Consider the following 26,631-nt stretch of genomic DNA (forward strand, 5'->3'; position numbering starts at 1 on the left):
GGGAGCTGCTGGTGGGTGTGGTGACAGTGTCTTCCTGAAATCCTAATGCAGAGGAACCATCACAAACCTTAAATGTCAGATGGTGCCTCACTGCTGCTACATTAGGTCTTTAAAAAAAAAAAAATGTGTGCAAAGAACACCATACCATGCCAGCTAACTGGCCTTACATGTCAAGGCAAGCTTTCCAGGTTAAATGCTCACCAAACAGAATTAATTTTAGAATTAAAAATAATTAACAGTACATAGGGTGTAATTTACAAAGCAGCAGTTCTGAGAGGGTTGTTATTGTAACAGCAACTGAGCAAACAAGCCTGACATTGCAAAAGCTCCTTCACTCCCCTGTTTCTCAAAGCAACTGCAAGCAAACACCCTCCTCTTTATACACAAGGGCTTGGGAATAGGTTTAAACTTACTCTGTGTGAGAAACAAGCCAGTTAATGGGAATTTCTAGTTGCAAAGGACAGTTTTCATCTAAAATGCTAAAGGACCAGGGCAAAAGTTTCATAGAAAAGTGATGAAATCCTTTAAAGTATAGAATTTGAACCAAAAAAAAGTCTAAACCACAGATAAAGATGACTACAGAAGTACTTGAGACTAGGAGAAACATCACAATATTCCTCTTTAAAAGACCATAAAAATGGTGCATTCACAAGCATGAGAAAAAACTTACCATTAGCAATCCCAGTCCTCCATACTGCTAAATTTTGCTCCCCTTCTAATCCTGGCCTCTTTCCTAGCAGTATTTCAGAAATAGCACTGTACAGGAGGTCTTGTACTCCAGAAACTATTTTACTTGAATTGTACTTTTCAACAAAGATGATGCCTTTTGAGAAATCAAGATGATTTCTCTTGAGCTGAACATACTTGCAACATTGTTGTTGAAAATAATCAGATTTTTTTTAATTACACACACACTTATTGTAAAAAGTATATATCACAGAACTCACTTTTCCTGCATTACAAAAAGAAAATCCCCATTTTGCAGACACTAACAGATATAAAGAACCTCTTATATGGCCCATTGAAAGGCATTGGGGCAAGCCTCTAAAGGCTTCAAACCACAAGGCTCTGAAGCATTTTGCATTTCACATGACTCCTGAGTAATCAGCAACTGAATCAATATTTAGCCCCAAGAAGTAATAAAAGAAGAATAAAGTTTCCAGACATGGAAAGAAGTTTTCAGATATTCTTTGTGATTGCCATTACCAAAACTAAATCCCATTCCTTCCTCTGCAATGAAGTGAATACAGTACATAGCCTTTCTTAAAGCCTTGAAATTTCACTGTGGCAGCAGAAATAAAACAAGGGAGGATGCAGATGAAAAAACAACTTGGAACAGTCACTTTTTATGCTGAGCTCATCATTTGTCTTAATAATACATTGGACATGAACCCCACATGATGTTTTTAGTGAAGTTAAAGAAACTATTAACAAAGGCACAGTTATAATTTCTTACAATAGTGACTTATAAAATACTGTTGAAACTGTGTGAGAAAATAGGAAACTAAAAGATGCAAGAAAAATGCTCCAAGTAGACACAAACAGTAAGAATTGAAATGATTATCCTGAATGAACGTGACAGTGCTCTGTCATAAAGAGTGAGCAAGCAAGGACCAAGAGGGACCAGAACCACAATTCCACACAGGGATCAAGAATGATCAAGTTGCCCAGGGCAGGAGGGTAAGAGGATTACTACAACCCACTCCTGAAGTGAGGGAATCCCAAATGACCTCCCATACAGGAGCAATTACAACTTCATTGACTATAACCTAAAATTACATTTTTCTCACCTTGCCATGGAAGTGCAGCTGCAATTACTGAGAAGAAATATTTAACCACATTTTGACAAGATGAACCAAACTTATGCCTATTTCTAAGGTTCTTTTTGTAACACAAGGCTATTTTAAAAGAGGACTCATGAAAGAGAATAAGCTGACAGGGTCTCAAGAGTATGTTTCTCTCAAAAGGAGTTGCATGCTGCACTACTGTTGGCAAACAGAACTAAGGTTGCAAAACCACTTTTATTATAATATTTTTTGTATGTTTTCAGAGGTCTGTAACTTTCTCAAGTTTTTCCCTTTTTATTTGAAAGGTTTCACATTCACTCTGGGAGCTCTCTCAATAAACATCTGAATATGCTTCTTAAAATACATATGAAAAAAGAATTATACTCTAAAATGTGATCACTTAGGGACTACATATATAACAGCATATGAAAAAGTCTGTATGGCCAATCCAAACCTGACGCCCCTGTTAGCTCAAGTAAGCAACTAAAATGCTGGGGAATGGGATTTACACACCTAGTAAGTGAAATAGAATCCTTAGGGTTGGAAATGACCTTTAAGATCATCAAGTCTGACCATCAACCCACCACCATGTTCACCACTAAACCATATCCACAAGTGCCACACTGTTCCTTGAACACTTCCAGGGATGGTGACTCCAACACTCCTCTGTGCAGCCTACTCCAGTGCTTTACAACCCTTTTGTAAAGAAAGTTTTCATAATGTCCAACCTAAAACTCTGCTGGCATAAACTATTATTTTATACTCTCTTATTTTTTTCCCTGCTTGAAATATATCTTTGGATTCACAACTTATGCTCGTGACAGCAACAAAAGAGAAAAAAAGAAACAAAGAATTCTGAAGAAATGTAATATAAAACAATAAATTATAAACCAGCAGCTTTCCATCTGGAATTATTCAGAGGAACATATGGTCATATTTTTAATGTAGAAAAGTTTTGTAATCTGATACTTATTTGACTTTCCTATGATTAGCTGCTCCACAACACACTAGCTTTACGATATGAAGCTCAAAATCAAGTCTTATAAATTAAGTATTAAGTTAAAATTGACTCCTTAATCTCAGATATTTCCATAAAATCTACCTTCTAAGGGAATATACATTTTCCACAAAATATACATTCTTAGGGAATTAGGCTGGCTTATTTTTTCATTTAGCATACAGCAACAGTAAAATGAAATTAAAACACATTTTCTCATCTGGAACATATGCATAACTGCCTTAATAAGGACAGCAAGAAAAATAATGATAATTAAATGGGATAATTATATCATTAGCTGATTTCAAGTTTGGGGTTGGTTTGGTTAAGAAAACAGCACTATGTTTGTTATGCTTGATTTTTGAGAAGATACAATGACATAGGTGGATGTATAACATTAGGCTTTCTCAGAAGGCTTTGAAAAGGAAAATTTCTGCCTTTTCACACACTCTTTTTGAGAATGGCAGGAGGAGGACAGGAAGAAGTGGAGGAAAAGCAGCAGAGGGAGAAGAAAGCTGCTGGGATTTGAAGCATCCAGCTGTCTCCCCAGCTGCTCTACTACCACACCAAGCTGTTCCTCCTCCCCCACAGCATCTGTCCTGCAAGCCACACATCCAGGAGACATTTTCACCTCTGTGTGCAGTGAAGCACCTCCACCCACCACGCTGGCTGACAGGAACTCTAATTCAGAGCCAGACCACAGGCTGGCCATACTGGGCAGCACACACCAATCTCCTGTAATTTCTTTACACTGTCTTATCTTTACAGTTTCCAAACCAAGTTTCCAGGCCACTCTCTGCCCACTCACCTCCCCACATCCTCCAGAGGCACAGTGACAAACTGATGCTCCCAGTACCAGTGACCCAAGGCAGACGTGGCAGTGCTGCAGCCCCTGCCCCTGGGCTCCTTGGGGACAGCAAAGCTGAGCCCACAACACCCAGCATCTCAGAACTCCTCACAAACACTCCAGGGTTTCTCCAGCTAAAGAACAGAGTTACTGCTGTCACCTTGGATGTGTGAGAGAGGGGTTACCACGAGATAAACCATCCAGCCTGCAAAGTCAGATCAGGAATGAGCTGATTTTCTGCAGAAACACACTCATTATCATGTTGATGGGCACACAGCTAATCCTAAACATTTTATACAAGAAATCATTTGGGCTTCAAGTGTTCACCTTTTGTTTTCCCCACCCTACTGCCCTCAAATGCAGCCAGTACTCAGTATTCACCTGAAGAGGGTTTATAAAAGCAGGTTAAAAAAAGAAATAAATAAAAAATTCTTTACGTCCCAAGACAGAAGAGTCACACTCAAGAGCCTGCTGTCCCCTACTGCCAGAGCTGTCTGTCAGCAGCTCCCTGTAGCCCTCCAGCACAGTTTCATGCACCACAGGGTCTGAGCCATGGGATGGTGCAGCCCTTCCCCAGCACAGCAAGGTACTGCTGATGAGCTCTCACACACAGAGCAAAGCACATTCCCAAAGGCAGCAGGGCATGGTCCATCCTCCCAGCAGGAGATGCAGTGAAAAGACCATCAGAGCTTGACTCCATCTGGTTTGCTCTTGATGACACTTTCAGAAATGTTTTTATACAAACAGGAACACTGACCTACAAAAAGACTACAAATTACTGCCTCAAAACTAAAACTGAGGGGTTTTTGCGGTGATGACTACTTGATACACAGCTTACTCAAAAGGGCGTAGAAAAGTGAAATGCAAAATGAGAGCAGAACACCACACATGGCAACAAAAAGTTCACAGTAACAGAAGAGCTGCAGTACATCTTGGTAATTGTAACTACTCTGCCTGCTACAAGTCACTTGCTAGATCAATAAAAGAGGCAGCATTACAAAGCACCTAAATACAACCGTGTTCAATTACAAAGCCAAAGATGATTTTCTACTAGTTACATTGACGCATGTGGGTTCAAAAAAATACTCAGTAACAAAGCAGATAAAATATACACTCTGCATGTGAAACAGTGTGCAGAGCAAGAAATAATTAACTTTAACGCCACAAAACATTAAAATTAGCTGCAAAATCACCACAGACTCTCCAGTGATCTGATGTTGCACTTCCTTCTAAGTTTCATGTTGTACACGTGTAATTGCTGCAATAAAAATGGAAATTTTTTCCTTGGAAAAACGAGTTACGTCAAACACGACAATCAAACCAATAATGATTAACAAATAAGTGGAAAGTACCTGACAGGATAAAAAACTTATATAAATGCCTCTATGATTATTTGTTATATGTTTAAAAAGTGTAGCTGTAACAAGTTTCTAAACAGGCAGAAACTTATCTACTTTGAGAGTTTTACTAGCATAGAAGATGGTCCCCCAAAGCTTTTAGTACACAAGCACACACAAAAAATTAGAAGAGGGTAATGAAGAAAACCATATGGCAGCCATTATCTTATTAAATAGGAAGGATGGCTTTTGTTAGAAGGGAAGTGAGGAGCAGACCCTGGCTGGACTGGACAGCCAGGACAGTGCATTGGCAGCAGCATCCTCCTGCTCCAAGATCCCTGGGAGTGGCCCAGAAAGACACCAAGTTATCAGAGCATCAATCTGACTGAGTTTTCCATTTTGAGAATATGAATGGTTCACCTAGCACAAGAGGTAAATGACTAAAACCTATTCTGTTTCCAAGAGACCAAAAATTGTTTCTGTAACGCTGAAACCACTAGGAGTCAGCATCTGAGGAGAGCACATATTAGAAAAAGGGTGACATGACATAAAGTAGCCCATGACAAGCATGTCATACATCACTCCAAGAGCTTTCCAGCAAAAACTTGAAGTTAAATGGCATTCAGTGAACAGAAAATAATATTCTACACATAATAATTTTTTAAAAAAAAAAATCCCAAACCATCACAACAAGGCATCCACAGAGGTCCTGGAGAGGGGATGGGTGGTTCTACCGAGTTACACAGCGTTGAACAATCTAGGTATTCATGGTGAGGAGCACATGTCACAGCAGTGTAACACAACAGGAAGAAACACAAGTTGCTCTGCAGAGCCTCCCTGCAGCAGCTGCAGCTTGTCAGCATCCCCATGAAACCCCCAGAGACTCCACCAGGGTGGCTCTGCAGTCTCCAATTAAAGGCCTTCCTTCCAGGGGCAGGCATTTTCCTCTCCCTTCCCTTCTACAAAACTGCTTGTTCACAGAAAGCCAAAACTGCATGTGAAGTGTAATTATTAGCACTACCCCTATTTTGTACAACCACATGGAAATCTCTGCTGGCACACCACCCACTCTCCTACACTCACTTAGCACCACATCTACAGGGAATCAGCATAGAGAAGCAGAGATGGTTTCCATCTCAAGGGTCTGTAACCCCAGAGGGGTTATCCCAAATGCCAGTGGGATCTGGCTCAGCTCCCCAGTGTGACAGTGCCCATGGACAGCACAGAGCTGCCCTTCGTGGAGCTTGGAGGAGAATGCAGGACACAGCATGACCTGTGCACCACAGAGAAGGGGGGATGCTAGCACATGCTCATTAAAGCTGGTGAGGCAGGTGGAATTCACTCTGAAATGGCTGGTTCTGCATCCCTGTTTGTCAACAAACAAAGATGCAGAACAAAGGCAGGAGCCAGTACCCCAGGCTGTTAAGCCAGAACTGCAACTCAAGGGTTGGTAACATCACAGAGTAATTAAGCTGACAAGGAAAACTGGAGTTGAGAGTCAACAGGCCACTCTTAGATGACATCAACCCTACCCATTTTTCCTCTAAAAATACATAGCCAAAGATCATAGATAGCACAGAAGAGCTGTTTGCCAAAATGCAGCTTCTTGTTCATCTTAGGCAAGTCACTTCTTTCTAGTAAAGATTTCTATCTTCTTCTGCCTGCTAATTAGTTTAACTTTGAATGTATTTTGAGTTTTAACTCATATAATCTATGCAAAAGACTCCATAAATAGTAAGATGGCAAAGACCAAAACAAAGCTGTTAGCTTTTTAAGTTAGCTTAAAGTTTTTCAAAACAAAAATACATACTGCAATGTCTGAGATAATCAAGACTCAGTAATACTGACAGGAAACCAAAAAGTGCATTAATCACACATACAAAAAGTAAGTCCAGATAGGGCTACATTACATAAGAGATATGTTATATATAAGGTGAGGAGTGATACAACACAGGAAATTGCATCAGTACAGGTTTGGATTTGACACTGAGAAAAATTCCTACACTGAGAGGGTGGTCAGACTGTAAATCCTTTAAATAAAACTGGAGGAGAGGGTAGGGGATGTCGGTGGGTGTAGTACTATATATACATATATATAATACACATATATACACATATGCAGACACTAGAGTCTGGAAATTGCCCAATTAGTTCTAGAAACTAAAATAAAGACTATTCAAATTTTATCTGTTTAAATTAACTTCAATTAAAGGCTGAAAGGCAGACGTAAGCAATCTTATCAAACACAAATCTGCACAAACTGATAAATACAATTTAGGTTTCAAATACTCTATGCAAGCTTTCTTGTCAGTTCTTTTTCAGTTTCCTGCAATTCCCTGACATTTTATTTATAGCTTTGGGAAAAAAATCCCTTTGTAATCTACAGAAAACAAACAGCAAATGTTGCCATTCATTCACAAAAACCAGCAGCCAAGTTAGAGCCCTTTTGCTGATAAAGCTGCTGTAGCTATAGGAGCAGGAAATTGAAATTTCTGCTGCAAGTATTAATTAAGTAAATGCAGATAATTAAAAGCACATTCACAAGATACACATAAACCTGTATCATTTAGCTAGGCAATAACTCAGCTGATAGGCAGAGAGGGAAACTAGGTAAAAACTCAACTCTAACAATGCTTCAAATACCTTAATCCAGTAGTAAACATCTTACACTCCTTGTTTCTGAGGTGGATGATGACTTCAACTTTTGACTACTAAAAGTCAAATTAAATGCTCACCCAACCTCATATTTCTCTACAAGTAGACTACTATACACACATACAAACATTCCTGTAGCAGAGCCACAAGCCTGGCACACATTCACAAAAGGAATTATCAAAAATCTGTTTAAAACTCAGATGAGTTGATATAAAGAAAACTGGTCTCCTATCTCCAGTTCACTAAACAGGATGCCAGATTAGAGTCCTACACAATACCACAGAGGCTCACTGACAAATTATCCCAATGAAAAAGCAATATAAGATTCCTCCAAACAAATACTTCCTGAATTTGCTAATGCACACTATGACATTTAACCCATAATAAACCATTCTGCAATACACTAAAATCAAAGCTTGGTAACATCCACCAACCTGACAGCTTGAATCCCTCCAAAGTTTAAATAACTAACAACTATTAATATCTATAGGTTTGGCATCTAAAAATGAAAAATGGAAGCCTATTTTAGAATTAAATTTGTCATCAGATGAGGCCTGGAGCAACCTGTTCTGATGGAAGGCATCCCTGCCCACAGCAGGGGAGTTGGAACTAGTTCCAACTAGATGATCTTTAAGGTCCTTTCCAAGCCAAATCATTTTGTAAATAAACAATAGCTTTTAGTCTGTATTTGTCCACATCATGATTAAAGTGGGATTGTTTTCAGTTCTTGGCTGGAGTGGTTCTAAACTTCAAAGTTTACAAATTTGAAGATTGCCAGCTTCTATCTGTTATCTTTGCACCTAAACCAGCTAGCATGCAAAAGCTTGAGGCATGATGTTAATCTCACACAGAAATTATCTCCACAGTTTGACGATTTTCCAATTGAATCATAAAAATGTTTATCAGTTTGTAATACCACTACTGCTTAATATGCTGGACAGACCTTGCAAACACACCACCCAAAGCTCTCCAGCACTTGGGGGCCAGCAATTGCTTCTTCCTATTTTAGAGTTTGTATCAACACCTCAGGTTAGTTGTTCTAGCAGACAGCACAGGAGTAGTGCCACACTGGAATATCATTTCTAATGAACCACTAATAAGCCAAATAAAGTGTTCAGGGAAAAAAAAAAAAAAAAAAGTACTTCACAATCATCTGAATTGTTTACTGTTTTCTATGACTATACCTAAAACCCACTTTTCTCTATGTTTAAGAGAAAGAGAAGCAATTCTTATTTTTAAAGCTTCTTTGAAAGTATCTCAAATCACCCAACTCTTTTTTTATAATCAACACTTCATCCCTCCAAGCATCTTCCAGAAAATACTACAGTGACAGATTATAGAAAACACAGAAAAAATTCCAGAACTGGAGAATGGCACTGCCAACATGTCACCTTTCTTAAACACGTCAGATAATTTTAAAGGAAAAATTCCATCATTAAATGCTTAGAAAATAGACATGCAGATGGACTCAGTGCTGCTTCATGCTTATCCTATGAAAGAATATAAAAATAACTTATTTAAAAAAAACAAAAATCAGAAACAGAGTTTGTACTGCCTGTTATTATCCCTCTTGCCTCATGGTTTTAATGGACATGTTTAGAATTCAGAAAGCAAGAACCACAGCCACACAAACCACTGATTTCCTGCCAGGTCTCTCTGATGGCATTTACACAGCACACGCTGGGAGAGGAGAGGATAGCAGTTCAATGCAGAATTGCATAGTTAAACAAAGTTGTAATTACCTCCTTGTTAGAGCTCTTGTTTAAAGAAGCTAAGTGATACTACACAGACATGAGTATTGCCATGTCTCTGAATCTTGCAGCTGAAAGAGTTTAATTTATGGGTTTGCCTCTGGAGTCCTTTCCTCCTTTCCACACCTCTCTTTGGAAATAGCAAAAAGCACATTTTTAGAAATGCTCTGGAAGTCCATTCAACCAAAATGCATCCAAGCAGCTCTCAAACCATGCCAATTGCAGTGCATGTTCACATATCTGAAGTGGCCTCTGCTCCCAGAGAATCCCAGATGGATGTGTGCAGCAGTCACCTCGGAACTGCCCCTACTCAGAGAGTGATTCCACCACCACACCCACACCAAACCAGAGATGTGTGAGAAAATCTTTAACAGCAGCCCCTTTTCATTCCATTCCATGTGGCCCCAACATCTTCTGCTCCTGGAAAGGAATTCAGTCAGCTGTGCCCTATCTGAAGGATGATGCCTACAAGATCTACAATTATATCTACAATTCAAAGCCAGTCCAAAGTTTGCCCATTCGTTACAGAAGCCAGAAGTACTGGAAGATATATAAAAAAGACTAAAAATATTAGTCTGGGGAGGTGACATCCTTCCTCAAAAACTGAACCTGTGAGACTGGGCTCTACTCTGCCATGTTTAAACAGAGCTTGCCAATGCAAATGTTGAGTTCTGATGAAAAAAGATCCATATAATGCACACACAGCAGGAAATGTCTTAAGGAAATGGCATGGTCTGCATGTGACCAAGAATAAAGAGGACGGAAACAAAATCGAGCCCACCCTACTGCAGTTCTTGGCTACAGTGATGGGCACAAAGCTATCACAAAGAACACTGAAGTAAAAGCAACATTTTTCTTTTGCTCTCAAAAAAGTGACAAAGTAAACTGTAAGGAAACTAATAGTTCTACCGTTCATCTTATGTATATTTGAGATTGTTAAATTAGTTATGCATGTGCAGGCTGCCTTGCTTACCTCAGCCACTGACTGAATTTAAGCATTTTAAAACAATTTCTAGTACCCTTATGTCATCATTTCATCAAAAACCATAAAAAGTGGTGAAATCATTACCTCTTTGTTTGGACGGCAAATATAAATTTCTTGTCAACAGCCATTTTCTCGCTTTTGTGTCTCAACTCAGAATAAAGAAATCCAACTCTTTCGTCTTTAAAATTATAAGGTTCTCATGAAAACACATTTTCATTTACTTTAACTAAACCACATTTCTAGATCTAACTAATTTACAGCATCCCTTTAGGGAGCCAAATCTGGGGCTTAGAACCATTTTTTTTTTCATTTATCCTCTGGGTTTCAAACTCCCAATTTTCCCAAAGGATTATGAAAGCCTGCCAATTTAGCTTGATGCATTAAGACTGTTTACACAAATCCAAAATACAATCAGGCATAAACCAGCCTGGTTTCAGCCTCCCCCCTGCCGTATTTTTTAAGCTCAAAAATGGCCAGAGAAACGGGAACCAGCTCCAGGCTGGAACACTGCATTTACAGCTATGAGTGGAGCTTCAGCAAAACAAGAGAACCAGGTGACAGACAACAGTGAGTATTTTTCTTTAATTTAATACATTAGAAATTCCATGTAATTGTACAAAATATATCACATCCAAAATGTATCATATCCATTTACAGTGCACAGCTGTTGCTCCTGCTCTTGTCCCTCACACTGCATTTCTATTATGCACAAGAGTCACTTACAAGTACAAGCAGCTTCAGGAAGAGGTATTAAATACAAAGAGTAAGCCTACTTCTACAATAAGACAGATTTGCACTCAAAAATACCTTGCTTAAGAAGCTACAAGAGCATGCAATCCACATCACTAGATGGGCAGAAAGGCATTGAACCCACCAACCAAAGAAAGAAACTGGATTCTCCAAGCACTCATAAAAGGTAGCTGTCCTTCCCTATCAGCAGCACTGAATGCAAAGCAGAGCAGTGTGGCCATGAAAGAGTCAGGAAAGGGATCAAGAAACCAGCAGTCAAAGAACAACAAGACACAGCTATATTTAGTTAATAAGTTAGGCTGAAACTATTGAGGATAAGCAAAAGATGCAACCCACTGAGAGGCAAAACAATCAGAAAAACTAATTTAAAAAATCCCAGTTCATTCAACCCAGTCTTCGGGTGGGAAGCTTAAGAATATCGTAGCACTCACAGAAGGTTTGTAGGATGAATACTTGCATCATGGAGCAAAGAAATAGAGCTAAACAAAAATAAGAAAGGGAGCAGGAAGGAGAAGGAAAAGAAAATAAAAAGGCAAAATGAGAAGAGAAAAAACTTTTTGCATGTTCCAAGATTTAGCAATAAATTCAGGCTTTTAATGATGATGGTGTTGTTCTTCACATCCCACCCTCCCATTAGCGCCACCCATCTGCTTTGAATGATCAGTTCAGACTCAAAGCTGCTCCATGGACATGAGCTTTTGCAATCTGAATGCCCATATGTGTACTTTCTAAAGAGCACTAAAACTCTCAGTTTGTGGTGCCCAGTTATCCATCCTTCAGCATTCAATTAAAGAAAAGTCCAGAAAACTAGAATTCTGCATCAATTTAAACAAGTGAATGAAGAGGCAAGTAATTACTCTTTAAACTCCTGGTACTCACTTGTTTACAGAGAGGAAAAGTGAGGTGAGCAGTGGTTCCACCTGAGATCATAAGTAATTGCAGGAAGATTTATTGAAAAGGAAGTTAGTGAAACTTACGAAGAGGTCTTTATCAGGTGATTTTTACCTCCTAAACAGAAGAATAGCCCTACTAGAAATGCTCAACACCAGCAGGAACAGAGAGACTTGCACTGTCATCATACATGCCATGTGCTATAAAATTAATTATCCTCTAACACTCTTCCCATTACATTATGTGCGGGTAAACCAAGAACAGCATTCTTGGCCTTACGATCGCATTCATTAAGGATTAGGTTTAGCAAGGACCTAAAGAGAGAAGGGAAAAATAAACCTCAGTAATTGATACAAACCACACCAAGAAGGGAAGCAGCTCTGAAGAGCAAGAAGTGGCATGCAGATCACCCTGTACTTACTAACAATACAATAATAATAATCATCATCATCATCCTTACAAAACAAAATGCTGCTTCAAAGAACTTCCAAGAACACTGCTCCTGACCAATTTTTTCCCTCTGACATACTTCATGATATAAAGCATAGAAGGAAAAAAATCCTTTCAGAGTAAGTTCTTCAGGCAAGAGACAATCCTGTCAGATAACTGTACTACCATATCAAAAGTATTCACTTAAAGAATAAGAAAAATACACTGTAAGGCCACAAATTATTCTAAGCATCCCAAGCATTAAAAGCCTTTCTAAAGGAGGGAGAAATTCTAAGCGAAGGAGTTCTAACAGGCTCCTGTGCTGAGTTACTACTCACAATGAGAGTAAATATTGCCAATTACTCTGTGCAAAAATAGGATCGTTTTTTAAACACACAACCCTTTGCTTTTCAGCTGGCTAGAGAGCAAAAGGGTTCCTCCTCACTGCACATGAACTAAAGACCTCTTTAGCAAAAGGTGAGCCGCCGCCACCACCAAGTTTCTAAAGCAAACCCTCCTTGCTGCTGGAGTTTAATCTCCCCTGGCACCAGCCAAGGCCATCCTTCTCAGGCAGGGGAGAGTGATGTCCTGCCAGAGTTTTTATTTTTAAGAAGACCAGCACAGCAACAATAGCACAGAGCAATCCCAGGAGCAGAGCCTGTGAATTAGGCTGAGCTCGCCGTTGCTATGAGCAATCGCATTGCAGCACCACGGCCACTTCTGCAGTCTAGACGGGCAACGATAAAACTTAATATTCTAGCCCAAATAAATGACAAATACCCCACACACTCATTTTTCTGGGTAGTGAGCCCAGCCAGAGATGAATCATCGTGCACACACGCTTTCCAGGCTCACAGAACCAGTGACCACAAGATCCTCTCTGCCTGAGCCACCCTGAGCCCTGGACCAGCTCTGCCCCCACAGACTGGGGGCTTTGGAGAGGCTTTGCTGGGTTTTAGCAAAGCCACAGGTTCAACAGACACTGCTGGTTCCTCCAGGGCTGAGCAGCAGCACACACTCCTAACACTGCCTCAGAAACTACCTGACACAGACAGCTTCTGCACAATACCCAGGAAAAGAAATGGGGCAAAATGACATGATAAAAACTGCAGTTAGTAGCAATACACACACACTGACAGAACAAAATGTACATACTACACAAAATTATAAAAAAAGAATCTTTTTTATTATGTCTCCAGTAACAACAGCAGAGCAAAGCACTGGTCTCCACTTAGTAATTCAAGCTCTCCGTTACTTTCTACTTCTCTGAAAACAAAATGCACAGGCTCAAAGAATCTTTAAAAAAATCCCAAATTATTCTGCTTTCCTAAGACTCCAAGGCAAGAATGATTTTAATTTCTCTATGAAAATATTCTCAACTATAGAGACTTCTTCAGAAAGACTCCTTCTAACCTTCAGGGCATCCTGCACAGTTGCACAAAAACCATGGTTTGAAATCAGGAGTTGAGACTTCTCCATTTTTTATGAGTTACTATTCTGTCACAGATCTCAATAATGGAGAGAGTCTTTTTGAAATGCTTTTTTCCACATTGTTATCACACACTGCTGACAAGCTTGGAAATGGCTGCAGTGATTTTTTTAATATAATCTGATGAATGTGTCCGTATCTTTGTTTACCATGAGTTATTGTTACAGAGCTCACTTAGCAGAAGATTTCTCAGAAAGGAAAACAATGCAGCTGCTAAAAGCAATGGAAAACTGTCCAGCAAGGAGCACTCTCTCCTCACCAGCCCCAGGCAGCCTGTCACAGCTGGCTCTTCCTGAGTCTAAATCTAGCAGATCTCAACTTAGACACGACCCAGCTAAGTCACTCTCAGAGCTGACAGCTCTGCACAGCTCCACCTGGTCCCACCTACCCTCAGCTGAAGGCTCCCACTGCTTCCCTCCCACCACCTGTCACACTTCTCCTACTCCCCAACAAGCCAATTTAGGCAGAAACCCACCAAAACAGCAGGGGCAAGCAGCAAGGCAGCAAAGTAATATCATTCCTGATTACACCTAAAAATCAAAATTACTATTGGCAAAACTGTCAGTCTTCTGCAGTCCTGCAGCCCTCTGATGGGAATGTCTGAGCCAGCTCACCCGGGGCTCAAAGGCACCAGTGAGGGTGGAAGAGACTCGGGGCAGTAGTGCAGAGCAAACAGGAGGAGGGATGAAGCAGGACAACACTTACTGACAGCCTTAGCTGCGTTATTTCCCACACGGGCTTTTTTGCCTTTTTTTTTTTTTTTTTCCTTTTGCTAGAACTCTCTGCTTGACTCCTTGGCAGAATCAGCAGTGCTTTCTCTGCCCTGATGAGGATCCTGAGAGGCAGGGGAACTTGGCAGCATCAGAGCCAGACGCCCATGCTGAGCTCCTGTCTCAGCCAGGGCACAAGGCAAGAGCCCAGGCGCCCAGTCCAAGTTCACAGACTTCTTGTTCCCATTCAGAAGCACAGCCTTTCACTTCGAGGGATGCATCTGAAAAAGGGGATGGCCAGAATCCACTGAGCCCTCTGACAACCACCAGGTTGGCAATGCCAAATGTGAGATATGACTGTGCTGCTTGAGACAATAAATGGGATTCAATTATCACTGTGATATTCTAAAAGTACTGAAGCCACAGTGCACAGGAAATAACTCAGTGCTTTATCAAAATAATCAATGCCTATTTCAACCGTGCAAGTTAACTCATAACATATAGATTTATTTTTTTACTGTATACAGTAATTGTATACTTGTAAGCAGAATGCTACATAAGCACTTAGTAAGCCAATAACCAAAACAATTTTCTAAATTACATATAAAATGATTTCTTTCATCTGTTTATTCTCATAAAAATTTCAACGTGGAAGCCAAAAGAAAACAGCTGCGTAAAGTATTTTCAACTGCAAGAGACATGCAAGAAGGTATTTCTGCCTGTGCTAGAGGGCACAATCTGTAATAACATTTTGCCTTCCAGATAATGACAAGAGGCATTAAAAGGACAACTTGCTCTCTAATAACCTTGCTTGACTGGTTGAGCATGCACATACATAGACAGCACAGTTTTGCCAACAATAATTTTAATTAATTTTTACATTTCATTCTAAATTACATTAATTTATGGCCTTCCTAAAAGACATTTAGCAGACAGCTAATTAAATTCAAGCCATTAGATTTTAATTAGGGACATTTTAAAAAAAAAGAGGTCTCAGAACAATTCACACATCTTCATGAACACTATGTGCTCATTAGCAGCTAGAAGAGCCAACAAGTGATTATAAATACAGGAGAGGACTAAGCAGCATGATTCAAACCTGGAAACAAAAAAGTCACGTAAAGTTTCATACTTCAAAGCAAAAGATTCTGGGAATGCTCTCCCCTCAGCCCCAGTCCAGAAAAACTCTGCACATCAGTGCTTGCCACAAAAGCAAAATCAAAGGCCAACTAGCAGTGAACATCGTAATGCACATTTTAAAAGGTTGAGCTGAGCTTAATCCTCGTTAGATTCACATAAAATCACAGCGCCTTCCTGAACAAGCAGGGAAACAAATTAAAGGTCCAGATGGAGCCCCCCTTAATAAGACACACGGGATGCCCCAGTGAGCCCATCACGGCTCCAGCACAAGGGGCTGAGCCACCCGGTGATCCCATGCCACTGCTCACTGAGAACCTCCACGCCAGAAAGCAAAGCTTTATTATTTCATAATAATTGAGTTTTTTCTACTTCCAACAAAAACCAGTTATTTCTAAATATCGACCTCACGGGACCAATACTGCACGAGTTAAAAGCAATATCGGTGTGCTTTGATATGGTGATCAGCTCTTCTGCTGGGTTAAGAGGTTCATAAATATTAACCATGGAACATTTGCATATGTCACCCACAGGCACAATCTTCCCTGAGAAAACCGGGAACAGAACCTGTACAATTCCTCCATGTGTCGCTTTCTGATCGCCAGATCTAAAATGGCCATGGCAGTTACTTGAGCAAGGACAGTATGCCTGGCAGACAGCCAAACTACCAAAGCATACTGTTAATTATGGTGCACCAGTTTGGTTTGGAGAGGTGCCCAAAATGCTGGAGTTGACATTTCAAAAACCTGAAAGGTTAGGATCACACTCAGAAGTATTTAAATGAGTCAATTTTTCCAGAAAATTGAGAACTATTCACTGTTACTACAGATTTTACGGGAGTGACGTAAAAATAAATTAATCTTATTTTTAAGAGGCACAGATTTATTATTCTACAAAAGATGGAGTGAGTTTGAGCACGAAATGCCTGCAATAGATGCAGCGGCACTGAATATGATGAGAAGAGCAGGTAGGCAGCACTGCAAAGCCAATGGTCTCATAATGTGCAGAAATGGAAACTTACACGGTTTACAACTCTTACATTTGGATACATGCTCGGTTCACACCTGTAACCAGCACAACCTGGTAGCACATGCAATCCATCCTTCAAAAAAGTGAAAAACTGGGCTGGTGGAGTATTTTTGCTTCAAGAAACTGGTGAGAATTTGCCGCAGCCTTCATAGAAGTGAAGGCAGCGCAGCCTGTCAGTTTCCTGGCAAAACTGACACGAGCAGGCAGTAAATACTTTGGATCACGCCGGGCTCCGGCAGAGGAGCCCGCCGCCCAGGCAGGAGGGCTCGCCGGGCGCACGGACGGATGCTCGGACACCGGGAAGGCGCCGACTGCCCCGCTAGCATTCCCGAGTTTCCAGGGGCGCCGCGCTCCCCTTGGAGCCGCTCTGCGCCGGGACACGGCAGAGCCGCCCGCGGCTCCCGCTGCGACACCGGCTGCGCCCTCCCGCCCGGAGCACAAGGGAGAGACAAAAATCAGTAACACTGTAAAACAACCCACACAACCTAAGCCGAACCATCAGCCCGAAGCCAAGCAACCAGCTCTGGGGAAGCGCAAACCCACGGCGAGGGAAGAACAAAGAAGGCAAGTGCAGCCGGAGCTCTCGCAACAGATGGTTTGAAGCTGACCAGATTTCGCGCTGGCATCCCCTCCCCTCCCCGGCGGGCGGTGTTCGCACGCCCCGGCCCGGCCGGCCCGGGCGGTCCCAGCCGCGGCTCCGGCATCCCCCCGGCCGCAGGTGCGCGCCCCGGGCCCCGCCGCACGGCGGGCTGCCCGCGCCTCGCCCCGTCCCGTCCCGTCCCGTCCCACCGCCACTCACCCAAACTCCCGGCGAAACCGTCCATCTTGTGCGGGGGGAGCCTGCTGCCGGAGCCCGAGCCGAAGCCGCCGCCGCGCTCGGCCGGGACAGGTTCATTCACCCGCGGAGCGGCGGCAGGCAGCGGCGGCGCCGCAGCCCGGCGCTCGCAAGCCGCCCGGGGCAGCGGCTGCGGCGGCTCCCCGCGCTCGGCGGCGGGAGGCGGCTCCGGCGGCTCCTGCTCCTGCTGCCGCTGCTGCTCCTGCCGCTGCTGCGGGGCCGGCGCTGCCCGGCTCCGTCCTGCGCCGCGACCCCAGCACGGCAGCGAGTGCCGAGCTGCTCCCGCCCCCGCCACCAGCGCCGCCCCAGCGCCCCGTGCTGTCGTGCTTCCGACTCCGCCCGCCCTGGCAGCCGCCGCTTCCCCTGCGGGCGGCCCGGCCCCGCAGCCTCCGCCGGCGGGCGGGCAGCGCCCAGCGCCCCGGGCCGCGGCTCCCGCGAGAGTGGGGCTGCGGCCGCTCCCGGAGCGCGGGGCTGCGCGGGGACGGCGCGGATGGAGCGGGACGGGACGGAGCGGGACGGGACGGGATGGAGCGGGACAGGACGGAGCGGGACGGGACGGGACGGAGCGGGACGGGACGGGACGGAGCGGGACGGGCTGCCGGGAGCGGCAGCGCCGGGGCCAGCGCGCCTTCTCCGGCGTGGGGCGGCCAGCAGCAGCACCTGGGTTTACCTTCAAAACCTTGTGCTGTCGGGCGGGCTCCGGGTGGGTTAATTGGAGACGTAATGTCATCACCCCAGCAGTCAGAATTCTTAGGTGAATCTGAAAATGTTTGTTCATACTAGTTCGGGGAAGTTTTTCCTCACTGATGTTAAGCCAGGGGAACTGTCACTTCTGTACCCTCGCTCTCTTAGAGCTGGGTATAAGCAGTCAGTCCCTGCGCTCCCTGCCAGCCCGGTTCCTGACCGGCTCCTGTAACTTCCAGCCATGTGCTTGGTGTCGGGGCGAAAGAGAAAGTAGGACCAGAAATTCAAGTCAGCCATGCTGCGTGCTATCTAATCGCCCAGCCGAGGCGATTTCGTATGTTAAGCAACATCATCAAGTTGCATGACGCACTTTCTCCTTGGTCAGGAAAAGCTCCGTACCCATCGCAACATCCTGTTTTGCTATAAGTATTTCCCTGCAATGCTCTGCAGGCGAGTGCCGCAGTTGCACAGAGACGTGGGTAATTGCCTCACCACTGGCCCCGGCATTAGCAGCTGGGCCCTCTAATGACAGGCTGTGGATGTTGTTGAACAGGACTGGGGAGAACGCGGGGCTGGAGAGCAGCACAGACCTGCTGCGAGCAGCCCACGTTTCCCAGCACCTTCCTCCCGCTGAGGCAAAAGCATCGTTATCTTGGTGATCTGCAATGTTCAATAAACCCAGGAGGTTTGCGCTTGCTCGCATTAGAGAAAAGCGCCTTGAAATTTTTCATCAAAACCTAATCTCCACTGGATTTTCCAGCAAATTTTACTGAACAGCTGCCACAGCAATGAATTTGAGTGCAGCTGCCTGCCAACTACATTAATAATCCACCATCATACATCCTGTAGTCTTGTCAACAAAGATGCCCTGTAGTCGAGCTGCTATAAATGAGCCACCACTAGCCTCTAAGGTCTGGTCTTAATTATACCAGGTGTTAGAGTTCCTACCTGCTCTTGGAGTATATTGTAGAATGGCTCCACATAGGCTACTTTCATAGTCTTTTAGCTATGAGAAATGGGCCCTGCAGTCAGTATATTCCAGTCGAAATTCCCTTTAAAATGCTTCATTTTACAAACAAAAGCAAGAAGAGCCAGGCACTAGAGCTCCAGTCCTATCTCCCCACCCCCCATTTATTGCTTGCCTCAGGGCAGGTTTCCAAGATGCTCAGAGCATTGGGAGTACACAGAGAGAAATCTCCTCAAGCTAGGAAAGGAAAGTGCCCTGGGAATTCAGAACCTGTGCACAATTTTCTTCAGAAAAAAAGTCCCTTTCCGGAGACTGAGCCTTATGCAAATTCTTCATGTGGGACTTGTGTGCATCAGGTGTGCTGTTTTGTTAAACAAAAAACCCCAACCAAACAAAAAAAGCAAGCCCAGCTGCCTTCTTCAGCTTTTCAAAACCATCCTTCAGATACATCCATGAGTGAGGTAGTGCAAACATCCTTACATTTTTAGGTGTTTCCTCTATTTTGTAGACTGGAAACTGAGATTTAGAAGTAAAGATGGCATCATACATCAGTGTATAAATGTTTAATCCCCACTGAAATTGGTTAGGAACACGAATTGTTTGTGCAGAGCTTGCATGGAATTATACAAAAAAAAAGAAAACCAGTTCTCCATGATCTTATATTGAACAAGAGTATTGTACTGGAGTACTGTTGAAAGCCCAAGATTTGGTTCCAATATTTTAAAAGTAAAGCTGCAGAGTTAAGGAACTGAACAAAACTGAGACATTTGGAAAGAAAGTTTCGTTTATATGTGACTTGATATAGGAATTTCTGAAGAGCTAACACTATGCAGAACTTAACAAAATATGACAAACTCCAACTTTAAATTCTTATGTCTAAGCCAAGTTCTGTATGCTATGTAAGTTTAAGTGGTGTTTTGACTGAAGCATTAATTTATTTATTGATCGTCTTTGTGATGTATACAACAGATGTAATTGCAGTATAGATAATACACAAGCAGAACTTCAGCAAAAAAAAAATCTGTAATAAATACATATGTGGCCATGTGTATGTAATCTTTAACAATTTTAGTTGGCTGATGACTGGAAGAACTTACAATTTCAGAAGAAATGCTCCTATTTGTGTCAGTTTCAGACAGTTACTGGCAAATTATTTAACATAGCTGTAAAGTGATTAACAGTATGACTGTTCCAGGTGCAAACCCTAAGGAAAAGGTGATCTCTTACCTCAATTATAGTACTAAAGTTTGACTTGGAGGGGGAAGGAATTGTGTAGTGCTTTAAGGGGTTTAGCTACTGACTCTTTGTTGATAGTGATTCAAAAACATGACCGAGAGAGTTGTTACAAAGTTTTAGCAAGCTCAGTTATTGTCCTCTCTAGTTTATGTTTTGATGCTTAGGAAAGATAATGCTATTCAAGATTGGAGTAAACTTGGAATATCCCATCTGAACTTTCAAATCAGCTAAATATGCAGTGCTTTATTGCACATATAGATAGCAAATATAGAAAGATAGATGTGATACCCGAGGGCAGGACTTTTACATCAGTTTGACAGATTCACAGTTTGGGAGATGTAAATTCTTTTCTACTGCTCTCCCTCCCCCTGCATTGCAGCCCGACCCCTTGTGACTCCCACTGCTTCAGGAGGCAGCTGGACCTATGCTGGGACAGGCAAAGCCTAAGCTCTGCTTCTCAGAATAGCTGGTGAGCAATGAGCCAGTGCCTCAGCTGCACTAAATCTGTTTGGTGTTGCTGACTGCAGCAGGCAAGGCTGACAGACCCTGGCTGGGGACCTGGACTCACACACCGAGTCTCCCTCTTACCAGGGGAAAGTTATGGAAAATGCAAACCCCAGAAGGAGGTCACCCTGAAATACACAGAGGAGGCTACACACATTCCAGAGATATTTACACAGCCCTTGAAGGAAATAGGCTGGTTTTCCCCCATTGTTTCATTCCTCTGGCACATTTTCCTTGGACTGCAGGTTTGTGAACAGTACTTCTTGCAAGAATACCTTTGTTTGTCTTGGTGGTTTTTTGAATTGACATAGTTGAGCAGCCTTCAGCCTGGGAATTGTTTATAACCTTTTGGTGGCTTGAATGTAAATTACATTTAAGCATTTTTCCACTGAGGAAACATAAACATTATTAACAACTGAAAATGAAATTGCTGAGATTCTTGTACATGAAGTTGGGAGCCTGAACCTGAGCCATTTCATCTTACTGTTTAGAAAGAGACATGTACTTCCCACAGGACTCACTTCTCCCTCCTGCAGTTTTTCTGGTGCACCTCTTCAGGGTGAGTAGCAAAAGCCCAGATGGCAACGAGCAGTCAGAAAACCTGAAGTCTGATCCTGCCTCTCTCCTGTTCTACCTGCAGACCTAGGAAAAAGAGAATCAGTGATGCTATTTGTAACCAGCTGGTGGTGTAATCAGTGTAGGATCTCTCCCCGTGATCGTTTGAGATTCTTTGCAGTTAGGTGCGTTCTTTATGATGCCTTGTTCTGGAGATCAGCTTTGAGAACAATTTTGTTAGCATGCCATAAGGCATGGGATATAGTTAATTCTATCAAGTGAGTCTCAAGCACCCAGGGGTCACTGATGTAAGGGAAAAGATTTGATGCCTGACCAAGAGGAAAATTAAATTACTTCTTCCTGACTTATAGAGGTTACTTCTCTTACCTTCATCACAGAGTCTCTGGAGGTTTTCTTTCTGGGCTGGGATTTTGCCTCCCCCAAGAAGCAGCCTAAGGTTCAGTCTCTCTAAATTACCCAGGGGCATGAATCAGCACCTGTAATGCTGAATGAGCTGGAAGGCACTAAGAGTCTTGTCAGGAGCTTGGGAGGAACTAAGAGAACTTCCTTAAAGGCTTCTAATTATGTGTTTAACAAAAATATGACCTAGAATTTTTAAAATGAGGATGAATTAACTGCTATGTCTATCCTCATTCACTTTGTTAACGACACCAAGCTGTTCCTGTAGAATGCATTTTAGAAGCTAAGTCTTTCTGATATTGCTGTCTACGTGCTTCCTGTAGTTTTTATTAAGTATTCCTAGAGGTCTCATGTTAACATGTGGCAAAGCATCCCTGTTGTCTTAAAAAGTAACTACAGAAATTGTCCTCCCAAACAAAAATATTAGAGTTTCCAAAAGCTTTCCAGTGGCTAAGTTCAGTTTAGGGAGACTTTTTTTTTCTTTCTTTTTTTTTTTTTTTTTTTTTTTAGTAGTAGCAGTAGTAAGATGGATCATAGTTTTTTTCTATAGTGCTACTACTTTTTTGCTGATTAACATAAAATCTCATAGAGGTTGACTTGTAGATAGAGCTGATCTTTGTTTCACTTCTGCACATTTAGTTTTTCATTTTATTGCAAATAGATTTTCAGCACAGTGTGCAAAGTTATTTCCAAATGTTCGGAGATGTCTTCATTTAATAGCACAAATAAAAATTTTCAGTCAGTCAAAAATCCAAAAATTTTTAAGAGATAGTAATGATTTGTGAGAGTCTCCATAATGGAGACTCAATAGAGATGGCTTAATTTTGGGGATATGATAAACATCCATATCCTGAAAAATCCAGTTTACAGGTTGCTTCTTTATGTTGATTATCCCAAAATTTCCAAGCCGTTAATGACACTTTGGCAAGGACTGCATCATTTCCTGTGGTCCTCATTAAATGCACGTTTTGGTTCAGGTGTAGAACCTACAAATCTCTGTTAGCTTATGCTAAATTTCCCATCATTACATTAATGGCTTAAAAAAAAATAATAGTCTCCTACATATGTGACTACTGAGTAAGAGAAAAATAGCAGAGCTCTCGTGCTAATTCATTTACCAGCTCTGGTGGGGAATGAGCAGATTCAGTGTGATTCCTAAAAAAAAACTGGCAGAATTTGAGCAGAGATAGTTAAAACTGCATGCACAATACCTTTTTTACTCATGGGGGAAAGGCTTAGCATTTTAACTAGAAAGCAGCTTAAAAATTTTATTCTGCAGCTTTGTATCGAGCTTGTATTAAATGAGAAAATCTGAAAAACATTTCAGAAAGCTGGCAAAATAGAATTTATCTTCCTTCATCTCTCCCTAATTGGATAAGTGGTCTGGTTTGTCATACTGAAAAGCACACTCAAGTTGTTTTCTCAAATTAGTGAGCTCCTCATGAATTCCTACCTTGGTCCAAGTGCTATAAAAGTCTAATGCCTTACATAAGTGCTAAGTTAAGGATTTAGCTGAGGCATAAATTGGTGTATTGGCTCTGTATCAGCCGTTTACATTAGGGTGCAGTTTATTCTCTGCCTCAGGAAAAAATGTGCTTCAGCTTGTACTCAGGAGCACTGTGATGAGCTCTCAAACAATCCCTTTTCTGTTCTCCTTTCTTAGAAAAATTAGGAAAATGTAAGCCTAGCAAGTTAGTGATGTTAACAAAGAGTGCTAACTAGTAAGTTTTAAAACTGCTGGTAGAGGAGCTGATTTTTCGACTGAGAAGTTTATGGAGATCCCCTTTGGGGACAGAATAAATTAGCATAGCATGTGGAATTTATTTTTTTTTTCCCCTGAGTGTTAAAACATCTCCCGTAGCTTTGCATTTCATACAGCTCGTTTTCCACAATAAGAAGCTGCTCTGCACAGTAAGCTGTGTGCCTGTGTATGTGTCTGTAAATAAATACAGATTTATTTCCTACAGATCCTGCTCCCTCAGTGCTGGTCGCCCCTCGGTGCAGTTCTGGTTAAGCTATTACTGTGCCTGACCCATTTGTCAGGGGAAGGAAGTGCCTGCAGAGAAGTGATACATTGCTGTGTAGTTTCTTGCTGTGGAGTGTTGATTTTAAAACAGGCTGGCAGGCTGCAGCCCACCCCATCATAAAAAATGAACAGACATGGTTTAAGAGATTTTGTTTTTCTTTTGTCCTGTTGTTCTGCCCAGTTTAAGGAATCTTTTATTGTCTTTCAGCTATGCCTTACTCAGGAAAAGATTTATCTCTCATGTTTGGCCTTGTCCCCTCTGGGAGCTCAGGATTCTTTCCCATTTCCATTTCTACCTTTTTAAGCTGTGACAACCATTCTGTTGCCTGGTTATTAGCCAGCAGGGCAGGTGTGTGATGCTTTCCTTTAGAAAGGATAATGTTGCACCCTAATTCAGTGAGCAGCACAATGATCATCTGAAATAAAATGGAAAGAAACTCTATTGCCATTCAAAAAATATTAATTTTGCAATAATAGCTATCTATGGACAACTTTTAAGGGTAAAGCTGCTCTCTGCATACCAACAACGTACAGCTGAGCTTTTAGTCATTGCTATTTTTCTATCTGCAGTATCAGACATTTATTTCACTGCCCCAGGAGAAGATGTAGCTCCAGGAAGGAGCTTCTGCCAGTCTCAGGGACACACAGCATTCAGATGGGTCATACAGAAATGATGTATCACTTGCAAAGTCTGATGAGGCAACTGATTGTGTCTTTGTGAATTAATAATATTAGTATCATCACAATTAATCAAGAAAATAAAGTTCTAATCTTGGTTTCCTAATGGTCATCAAAACCATTCATATTAATATCTCCTGCTTTGAGAAGACCTCCAAGGTCATTCAGGCTCATAGTGGAATAGGGGCAAATAAGGAAACTTCAAACCTGCCTTGCACTTTGATTCCTATTCATGGATCCCTAACAAATGTAACCAGGGGAGTTAGCTATTCTGTAATCAAAAGCAGGAGATTATTACTTTATTCCTAATAAGGCTGTCTCAGGCATGCAGAGCACAGTTGCAGTGAATGAACTCATATTTACCTGTGCCTGAAGAATAGTTAATGAAGCACATTTGTTTTCATTTCCTTTACCTACCCTATATTTACTAATTATAGTTCCTAATTAATGACATCAGCAGTTGAACTTTGGCTTTTAAAACACCAAAACCATGCTGTGCTATAGACAAATTTACATTCCATTTATGCAAGTCATCCAATTAAAATTTACTCATAGAAAGTATATAATACACCCAAATGAATACATTACTTCCCCTATTAATCTGTTTTCTTTGCTTTTCCTTGGAAGTGGACAACCTTTTCCTTTATCTCAAATGGGAATTCATGTTAAAAAAATACCAAAAAACCCCCACAAACCTAACACAACCAGAACAAAAAACTCCAAATCCAGCCCTGAAATAGGCAGTAAAACTAAATTAAAGGAAAATTTCTCAGGTCAAATTAGTAAATTAGTATTTTTAAATCAAGAGTTGTGAAAAAGAAAGCTCTGACTCTAATCATCCATACGTGACTGCATTTAACAATTGAAAAAATGTGGTAGGGGGAAAAAGTAATTTTAAATTTTTCAATTCCACATGAAAACAGCAGATGGCAGCAACATTGGCTGTGCATCCAAATTTGGGTTTTGCCCTCTTCACTTGGGTGGGTAGGCTTTGAATCATTTCTTGGCTAATATCTCTTCAAGTTGGTCCTGAAAACACAAGAAAGTCAAAAATTCTACCTTCTTTCAGGCATGTGATCTCAATGTCTGTGATCTTCCTCCTGGAAAGGTATTTCTTGGCTCAGGTCTCTCTGGACTGGCACTGAGGTATCCTTTGTCTTTTTATGTGTTTTGAAATGCTTGGGAAATGGTGCTGGAGGCAAAAGTGAATGCCCAGAGTGACTTGGTCTTTTTATTTTGTTTAAAATATGATATTGGTGAGTTAGGGCATTTGTCCTTCAAAAACATGCTTCTCTGACAAAATCCTTAATCTGTCAGGGCCACAACTCCCAGGGTTTACTCTGCATACAGAGAATGTTTTAGGCTGGAGATCAGATATGAGAAAATTGCTCCCTGAGCATCATGTGGTCCATAAATGGTGCCATAGGCAAAGGCAGTGCTTCGCAAAAGAGGAAGAAAAATGCCATTCAAAAACTAATACTGTTGAAGTTGTGAGACAGGCATTGAAGACAAAAGTTGCATTTAATATCCAAGTGTTCTTAAATTCATCCTTTGAACAGTAACCAGTGGAGGTAGGATTTCCACAGGTAGTTCAAGCATTGGCATTGGGTTCTGCAGCTCAATGTTTTCAGTGGTGTAACATGTTTTAAGGAAATAAACCTTGAACTATGAAGGGCAAGTTTCCTTTAGGACTTCATAGCTGAGGAAAACAGGGACAGGAAAGAGTTCAAATTTGGCATAAAGTCTCAAGTTAACCATTCCTGTAACATTATGAATGGTGTTTCATGCTCTTACACTCCTCTACCACATTTCAGAACAGGCAACTCAGTCCTCTTCAGGACACATTTCTAAATTTTTCTAAATTTTTTTTTCCTCTCTACTCTGACAATCCTTTCACAATCTTCCCTTCTACTGTGAGCTATCAGAAGCTCT

At 41.8% G+C, this 26,631-nt stretch overlaps 1 protein-coding gene across 1 annotated transcript in view; it reads right to left on the minus strand.

Moving 5' to 3' along the window:
* The window catches only part of EML4 (EMAP like 4), a 146,553-nt gene extending 128,632 nt beyond the window's left edge, over window positions 1-17,921 (minus strand). The window contains exon 1 of the mRNA XM_056487623.1: window positions 17,594-17,921. Within this exon, the coding sequence (XP_056343598.1) occupies window positions 17,594-17,618 (25 nt within the window). The 5' untranslated portion in view covers window positions 17,619-17,921. The remainder of the gene's footprint in view (window positions 1-17,593) is intronic.
* Between the last annotated feature and the right edge of the window lie 8,710 nt (window positions 17,922-26,631).

The sequence above is a fragment of the Oenanthe melanoleuca genome, chromosome 3 (assembly GCF_029582105.1).
Source record: "Oenanthe melanoleuca isolate GR-GAL-2019-014 chromosome 3, OMel1.0, whole genome shotgun sequence".
Classification (NCBI taxonomy): Eukaryota; Metazoa; Chordata; class Aves; order Passeriformes; family Muscicapidae; genus Oenanthe; species Oenanthe melanoleuca.